The following is a 9,121-nucleotide window of genomic DNA, read 5'->3' as shown; positions in this document are numbered from 1 at the left end:
TCGATGGATCTTCACCCGGATCTCCATTAAATTTAGGAATATTTGACAGAAGTTTATGCGGAATCGCTGGCCACCAAGGGGCATAAGCAATTGGATCATTCGTCAGCCGGTTTAGATCTGGTAATTCTAGAGTTGCTACAAAGGGCAACTGTTGATTCAGGTTAGGTGAAGCATACCCAGGATAAGATGGAATCGCTTGAGCAGTGGGTCTTTGCATACCAGCATAACGTATTTGATGTTGGCAACTTTGACAAGGTTGATGGGCATAACCATTATAGTATGGTTGCTGATAACCGCTTTGGAAATGTAGTTGCCCATTACTTACAAAGACTTGTTGCTCAGGTCCTTGATATGATTGCTGGAATTGCGGTTGTTGAGATTGAACCAGCCCTGGTTGTTGGACCATTTGCTGTTGTCCAATACTGGATGATTGACCAAGATGAGGAGTCATAGTACTTGTTTGAGCCTGAGTCGCTCCAGATAAGGAGGCACTAACCTGAGGTTGTGATTGAGTTGTCGAGACAAGAGGTTGTTGTATTGCAACCTGAGAAACTTGGGGTTGACATACAACAGGTAGCGCTTGTACTTGCGATGCAATCACCATACCAGGTATAGTGGGAATATTCGACACAGGATGGACTGGTTGCATTGAATATGCAACCCTTGGTTGCTGAGGCAGTATTGGTACCCAACCGCTGGATGTAATTCCAGTTTGACCTGAACTTTGTTATAAACTCCCATATGGTTGTTCTTTGGGAGGGAACAATGAAAAGGCATACTGCCCTCCATATGGTGGAAATCCAGTACTTAAAGGGTAAATTGGCCTTTGAAGACACATTGGATCGATTTGTTGAGTTTCAACATAAGAAATACCAGATGATAATCCGGATGAAGGAACAGGAACTAACCATGTCGTCATCCCTGATTGGACTCCAGCTTGTTGTTGATAACTTGTCGGGATAGATGGTATACCGTCGAACATTGTTGGAGTAGCAGCAGGAGGTTCTGCTGCTGCTGTGTCGGACGACACAGTCCTAGATGTCGACGGTTGTTCAGACATATCTAGTCTATCCAAAAGATTTCTTAGCGATTCTACAAGAATTTTTTATGAAGGGAGACTAACTTCGAAGATCAGCGAGGGAAAGGTGATGATTATTCCGTTTAAAAATAAATTTTAGATGCTTTGACACAACTTGTGTTTTCAATTTTAAAGAGTCGAGAAAAAACAAAAGATGACTCTAGTCTCCTTCGATTTTTAATGAGCCTAAAGTGACAAGTGCTTAGATGGACCTTTTCCGTTAAGGAGTCTGAAAAGGAACGAAAGGGACTGCTCTGGAGATCTAGGTAGAGGGTGTGCCAAACCAATCACAAAACCGCAGAATACTTTTTTAGGTACGGGCGGTCAATCTTCCCGAATGCTGTGTTCAGTGCATTGCGATCAGTAGGGCGGCCGACACGGCTTCCTATGGATAAAGGTTTTATGCCTATAGGGGTCTCCCAATATATACTCGACGGTACGTGGGAGCACAATCCGTACTGACACTTATCGTCTCTCAGGAGGAATCACCCAACCATCAGTGAGATCGACAGTCACCAGGTTTTACGACGCCGGAACACGTCTCTAGCCTAGACCTTTATGTTGTGCGTTAAGTTACAAAGCGTTGTTAAGTTCATTCAATTTATTTTAGGTTGATCTTTCTTAGAAGTTTGCCTTTTTGGATCACCACGAGATGTAGATACAATTCCTAAATGCAGTCTAAAGATGATAAGCAAGCTTTTATCTCTTTTCAACAATGAAAATCCTAGCTACAAGGGGAAAAGAAAGACACAATCTTTTCTCAAAGAGCATAGAGTACACCGTAAATGCACTTTTCCTAAATCAAACCATACAAACTATCAAAATGAAAATGCACTTGTGCATGTATTTGTTTTCACTTTATTAATATTGATGCCTAAAAGGAAAGTTGTTGTACGAATTTGAATTCGATTTCAAGTGAAAAAACAAACAAGTTTCTTTTTGAAATAAAAAAGACGATTACGACACTTTATGATTTTGAAGTAAACACTTGTTTCGACACTAGAAATTCACAAATTCAAACCAAAAGACAAAAGTAAAAGTGCAATCAACTGTAAACAGCAAACAAATTTACTCCTAAGATCAAAACGACACTTACGACAGGTCTAGATCTAAGGGCGACAGTATGACTAGTTTACTTTTGTAATGGGAAACTTCAAATGATGTAACAAATACACAAAAACAAATACAGTTTCTTTTATACAACTGAGGCGGAATTAAGGCAAAGAAAAGGGGTTTTCAGATAGGTACACACACTGATAATAGGCTGCAAAAATCAGAGATAAAACTGAACAAAATGAAGCAAAGAACCACAGCTGCACAGGGCAAAGGCTGATCAGCGCACCTGTTGCACAGAGAAACTGAATTGCAGCGCAGGTAGCCCTCTCGGGACCTGCGTTGAAATGCAGAACCTCTTCACAGAGCCTGCGCTAAAGCAGAAACGAGAGTTTCCTCTGGGTTCTGGGTCACGGTTTGCAGTTTAATCTATGGTTTTTGGCCGGATAAAAGCTATCAATAAGGTATAATTAGAGGGATGATTTAAAGGAGGACTAAGAGCTATCACAAAGGGCATTTAGAGAATTTGTGGATCAGCTTGTTCAGATCATAAACAGGCCCAGTGAAAGGACTAGAGTAGCAGATCTCTACTTTGCATTTGTAAATGGCAAATGCAGTTCGATTCGCCACTCCTAAGTTTATGAGAAGAACAACAATAGAAACACAAATAAACTAACTAGATACGATCCCCAGCGGAGTCACCAATTTGTTGTTGGGAAAAGTATCTATTCAGAACGCCCCTATCCCACTATAAGGTGTGATAGTGCCTTAGCAACAAACAAGGAAAACTACTTAAGTATTATTCTTTATGAAATGTAAATGAAGAGGAAGGATGTAACTAACCTGTGTCTTTCGCTAGTTTGTTGATCCAATCGCTCCTCTCTTCAATAGCTCCCAGCTCCCTGCTCCCTTACTGGCCCAGCTTCACCGAATTCCTGCAAGATCACAGAAGAGAGAAAACTACACGAAGATATAGATTTACATTCATAAAAAGCTCAGGATCAGATTAAGCTAAACATGCAAATATAACAAAACATCACTGATATACAAGCATGTAGAAGAAACTCAAATAGTTTTATTGATATGATAAGAAATTCCAAGAAGAGATACAACCAAGTGAGTCCCGATCCAGCATCTACCTCCCAGCAAAGGAATCCCTTCCTCTCCTCCAACAAAGCATAAATCACCCAATGTACTAATCTCAATCTCAAACCAACAGCAATTCTCTGCAAAGTACAAAATTCCAGCCTCTGGATCTCTGGGATGAGGGATCCATATATAGATGTAAGCAGAGAGGATGAGTCAGCTTATGTTTTGACTTGTGGCTTCTCTCTGTCAGTTCTTGCTTCCACTTGGAGACTGAGAGCCTCTTACTCATCACTTGGTCGAATTCAGTGAGGCAAGTGTCATTGGAGAAGATTCTGGAAGCTTCCATTGTCTCTCCACCTCGTTGAATGACTCTGCCACTTGTCATTTCCCGCTCAATGCACCTGGGTAGTGCATTCAAGTGCATTGCAACGCACCTAGCCAGTGTATTTGGGTGCTTTGCAACACAGGCAGCTAGTGGAGCACTTGAATTGATCTTGATTTGACTGTTTCTGAGTAGTTTTTGGTGGAGAACTTCTGGGAGAAGCTGTCATTGGTTGACCTTGTTCCTTTAGGGGCAGGAACAACACTTTTAGGGACTTTGGATCCCTTGGATTATGGACATTTCATGCTTAGAGCTGTAAGGCACAAAAATGTCTATAACACACTGGGCTTAAAAAAACAAACAACCTTTTTTTTTAGGCCTAACATATCAGATGAGCAATCTATCCATTAAATCAATCAAATTTAGAGAATTTTTTTTTCTTTTCTATACTCCTGTTACCGAAAATGAAGTGTTTTAGTTTAACGCATAACAACACGTTTTGGGAATCAGAAAGTGTGGTTAGTCTGACTCGTAGTCTTTACGAATTTCAGAATTTATATGTCTGGTTAGGGTGCCTTTCTTGATGTCATTCCATTCTTCTCATTGGGCATTGAGTGCCATATCCATATATATATATATATATATATATATATATATATATATATATATATATATATATAGATATATATATATATATATATATATATATATATATATATATATATATATATATATATAATGTTTTTACATAGATTTGTTTTCTGTGTTACCCTCCCCATTTTTATTTTCAAGTGATGAGTGACGATTGTATAAAAAGCCGGAGAACGAACTTTTAGTTACTGATTTTACCCGGAAGAAGAAGCCACGTATTGCCAGATCTGGAACTATGTCTTAGATCTAGGCTCTCGCGGTGTCACCTGTTTCCAGATTACACGCATTTGATTTCGTTTTTTTTTTTTTTAAAGGCCAATATTTATTGAATTATGTCAAATCTTGCAAGTTATTGAAATTTTATTCTATATTAATGGCTTAGAACTGTGCAGAGTCTATAACGGAATCTCTGGCATTAAATTTAGAGGGCATTATCAGTCCGGAGGATGGTTATGAGCTTCAACTTTTACCTAGGGTTTTGAGGTGTATTATGTCTACCACGGAGGTTAGAGATCCAGAGCAGGATCAAAGTTTTAAAACTCTGACTCTGACTCTAACTCGGCCGAGGGTCGACTCCGACTCCAACTCCGACTCGGTATCGACTTGGCCAGCTCGATTTCAATGACTCGGTCGTTGTAAAAAATACATTAAATATTTATTTTTTATAAAAACACATAATTTTAAAGATTTTCATTCATGTTTCCAAACACACAGCATTAGAATATAGATAGAAGACAACATATGATCAAAGTAGGCTCATGAATATATCCATTATATAAAAATGGCACCCAAGGCATTGTCCAATACATACATGATGATGATATAGAGATCAAAACAAAAACACATAACCAAGGAGGCTATAAATTGCGTCTACAACAAAAGTCTGTGACCATTACTACTGGCTACTGCTAGAGTTGCCAACATCATCTGGCTCAGTGTTACTTGGGAGCGGGAGCAAAAGTGGGGAGCAAGAACGAAAACAGGAGCGGGAGCGACATTTCCAGAAGCTCCCAGTTTGGGAGCGAATCCTGGAGGAGTTCGACAACCAATGTCACTAACATCAAGTTACATAGAGGGATTGGTGCTCTTAATTAAATATGAGTTCCATACCCTAATACATGACAAAATTCAATGGAAACATTGCAATCCTGAAATCCTGAAAAACTGATAAGTTTGTTGTATTTTAAATGAAATATAAAATTCTACTTTCTCCATATGAAATCCAATGAGGCCAAAACCACTCTCAAACATCCTGAGTCATTTCATGGTAACATTAAAAATTTAAGTAAATCTTCATTTTCATCCTTTTACTTTAAGAATTTAACATTACCATGAAATTTGAATAGCATATCAATACTAGGAGAGGGCAATGGACCCCAAAGACCAAAAAACCAATTAATAAAACCATTTGGAGTCCCCCACACTCAGAAAAAACATAAAACAATAAAAATAATAAAAATTGTGTTTTTGGGGTTTACTGGCCGCATGAAGTGACCCAGCCGAGTTGATACGAACTCGGCCGACCGAACCGGTTCGACGGCTGAGTCGCAAATTTTTTTATCGGCTCGGACCAACTTGGCCGAGTCGGTTCCAAGCCGTTCGGCTTTTAAAACACTGGGAATTACGGGGAGGAGACGGTGAGTAGTGGGGCCGAGTACACAAAGTCATCGTTTGCCCACACTGTTCACCAAATTAATTCAAATCTCTACCCTGTTTTGGCGTGAGGAAAATGAAGGAGTCGAAGTATGGGAGCCTCTACCCTGTTTTGGCATGAGGAAAATGAAAGAATCGACTGCAGGAATTAATGCACTCATGGAGGCCTTCCTTTGGCTAATCAACGATAGGAATTCTTTCTTTTCTTGTTTTCGCGGATGCACGGGCAGTGTAAGGCAATGTGATAAATTTGCATTTAAGACAAAATCGATGGATCCATCAGAGAAATTTCCGTTAACTCGGATGTACAGCTCGCGGATTCACTGGAGGGTTCATTTCACTGCATTTTTTTTTTCACCAGTATTTATTATCTTTTGGTTTTGTCAGACAATGGACAATGATATACTTTTCTGTAACAATAGTGACTGCTAGATTTGTGGGATAACCCCAGGATTGTGGTACGATATTAGATATTTCTATATCAATTTTTTCTTTTCTCACCAAAAACTCTGCATGCACGATTGATTTATACATTATAGACTTCCACCCACATGCAGGTTTATACCAATTTTTTTCTCACCAAAAACTCTACATGCACGATTGATTTATACATTATAGACTTCGGCCCACACGCAATTCCGGGTTTGATTTTAAAGAACTTTGGCCAACACGCAATTCAGGGTTTAATTTTGCAATCTAGGGTTCGATTTTCGTAATTAAAAAAAATTAAGTATGCCAAGTATCAACTCCAACACCCCTGATAATTTCGACGGAGATATTTGTACATATAGGCACCATAGGCCTTGACTAAAGCGTCTGGCATGCCGCATGCGGTTTAGTCGGTAGACACTTTGGGCTTTCCCATGCATCTGGGAACTCTACCACTCATGCTGCTAGGGATGATCAACTGCCTTCTATGCTTTTGCCTTTGTAGTTTTCCCCATCGCTGTTTAATTGGGTACAAATAATGCAGGAAACCGGGTTCCAATTTTGACGGCTTCCTTATATGAAAACCCCATTCTCTGTATATATTCAAGATTTGGAATGAGCTTCCCTTCAACGCTAGAGGCCAGGAGGAATGAATTTTGACAAGTGGGCAAATGCAGATCCTTAAACCCTAGCCTTGTTACCAGGTAGTAGAAAGTGGGTCGAAGCTGATCCTTCACTCTGCATCTCAATAACTTGGGACAGCTGCTGATAAAGCTAGGTATGTCCGAGGCCGCAACCATCACATCTCTTAGCAGAAAAATGAATACCGGCCTCAAGTCGTCTTCCGGATTCGAAGTCATGACCTCAGGACACATGAAAAATATCCTCTGCACGTCCCTCTTCGTCAAGCCCATGTGTTGTAGATAGAACACAACGCTCTGTATGCTGTGTAAACTCGCGGATTCAATTGTCGCAGAGTCTAACAATGTTGTGTATTCAACTCCTATACTTTGCAGGTACATGACTTTACGCTTGAGGGATTGTTGTATGCTAAAACTACTGAATGGCGCTTTAGCAGAGTTGGGCTTACAGGCCAAGGTGAGTGTATCAGAGTCGGTGCACTTTGTAGCACTTAGCACAGGACATGTAATTGTGGTGTTACTTGGACAAAATTTCAACACAATTGGAAGTTTGGGCGACAGAGAGGAAAATGGAAATGGCCAACGATGGATTGGATACAGATATCCAATATCCAAAATCATCTTCCATGGAATTAATAAAAAATGTTGCCACTGAAAGACGCCTAAAACCTGCATTCATTCGTTTAAAGATAAATTGGTATCAGTATCAAACTGATATTCATCCCATTTTCTAGTAACGACAGCGAGAGGAGAACAATTTATTTAGTAGTAAGTCGGTGGTTTATTTGCTTCATCAACTGGATCAAGATCAACGGGTGCTTTCACATTCAGTCCCACATAAAGCATAAGGAGATTGAATTTAGAAAGAATAAGATATTGATTTTAAGGAATGGAACCTGTTCCCTTCTATTTCCCTATCGAATTCCCTATAGAACCGATATCTTTCCAATTGGTGCGCTTGAAAAGTTCGGCAGAATTGGAGATGCCTGTGTATGAACAGGCAGCCAGCTTACCATAAACATGGGGTAAGATTTAGCCACGGTTTTGACAGTCGACATTTTCGTTGGACAAAAAAAATTAGTAGCTTTGGCACCGACCAAGTCTTAATCGTTGGTTGCTTTTGGTAGGCCCATAGGTCTCAAGGGTTCAACAGAGCTCTGATACCAAGTGTAAGGACCAATTCTATACTATCTATTTATCACAATAAAATACAACCAAAAGAGAAAAACATTGGGAATTCAATCTATTCAGCACTGTCTAACACATTCCTAAATTTCATTTCACTAAACATATCATAAAATTTACATATATTTAACTAAGGCCATAAAGAAATCTTACAAATAATATTGCAACACACATGTACCATTCACCAGAAGATGAGACTCCACTTGATTTTCCGTTTCTTGTCTTCCCTTGTTGTCGATCACCTTCGATAGTGAATGACGACGTACTTGATCTGAATGCGATGACCCACCGGTTAACCTCCCAACCTACTCCTTGGGTACTCTTCTTCCCCATGGACCCCCGAGTTGCAATGGGTTTGTACAATGGAGGAATAAAATAGCTGGTAGAGGAGAGAACTCCTTGGCTCAACAGTCCCCTCTCTAAAATCCTCTACCTCACCAAACTCACTATAGTTTCGTAATCACTGCTCTGACATAGTCTCATCCATCCCACAATAGGATTCCAAAAAAGTCTCTCTCCCATGGTTTGCCCCTTCTTTTATAGGAGTCCTCATAGGTGACACTTGGCATGTCATGCATAATTAATTATTTTTTATATAGTTCAATAGTTTGATTATTCACCAACCCATGTGTCACTCTCTCATCAAGGGTCTCCAAAATTATTTACTTAAATTTTAATTTAAAACTAATATTTTCCTCACCTCAACAAGATTCCTATTTCTTCTCCTAGTTGCCTCTTGATCCCCCTTTTTACTCCTTAATTTGTGTTCATTAATAAGTCAACTAATGAGTCAAGAATTGATCCCCTATCTACTCCCTAATTTAACTCAAGTTATCTCTTAGATGGATATTCTCATGTTGGTTGTTGCCACATGGAGGTTCTCTACATTTCTCTAAAATTTAATTTATTAATCTTATTTTTATTCACCATCCTCTTCTCTTAATTAGGTTTAACTATTTTATGATTAATCTTTATCCTTACAATTATGTCCCTCTTTCCCCTTTTACCTAATTAAACTAC

General features: G+C 39.3%; 1 protein-coding gene across 1 annotated transcript; it reads right to left on the bottom strand.

Moving 5' to 3' along the window:
• Positions 1–6,796: 6,796 nt before the first annotated feature.
• On the bottom strand, positions 6,797–7,297 carry LOC149156135 (transcription termination factor MTEF1, chloroplastic-like). Its single transcript, XM_089444655.1, has one exon. It carries the CDS (start codon positions 7,295–7,297, stop codon positions 6,797–6,799), a length of 501 nt encoding a protein of 166 aa, XP_089300781.1.
• Between the last annotated feature and the right edge of the window lie 1,824 nt (positions 7,298–9,121).

The sequence above is a fragment of the Pinus tabuliformis genome, chromosome 9, assembly GCF_031772625.1.
Source record: "Pinus tabuliformis cultivar Carrire ecotype Pingquan chromosome 9, CPIR1, whole genome shotgun sequence".
Taxonomy (NCBI): Eukaryota; Viridiplantae; Streptophyta; class Pinopsida; order Pinales; family Pinaceae; genus Pinus; species Pinus tabuliformis.
The sequence above is the reverse complement of the archived record's forward strand: the minus strand, read 5'-3'. Positions and strand labels throughout refer to the sequence as shown.

Bases quoted from the DNA above. Each gene is read 5' to 3' on its own strand.
- LOC149156135 (XM_089444655.1), bottom strand. From the start codon at position 7,297: ATGTACCTGCAAAGTATAGGAGTTGAATACACAACATTGTTAGACTCT.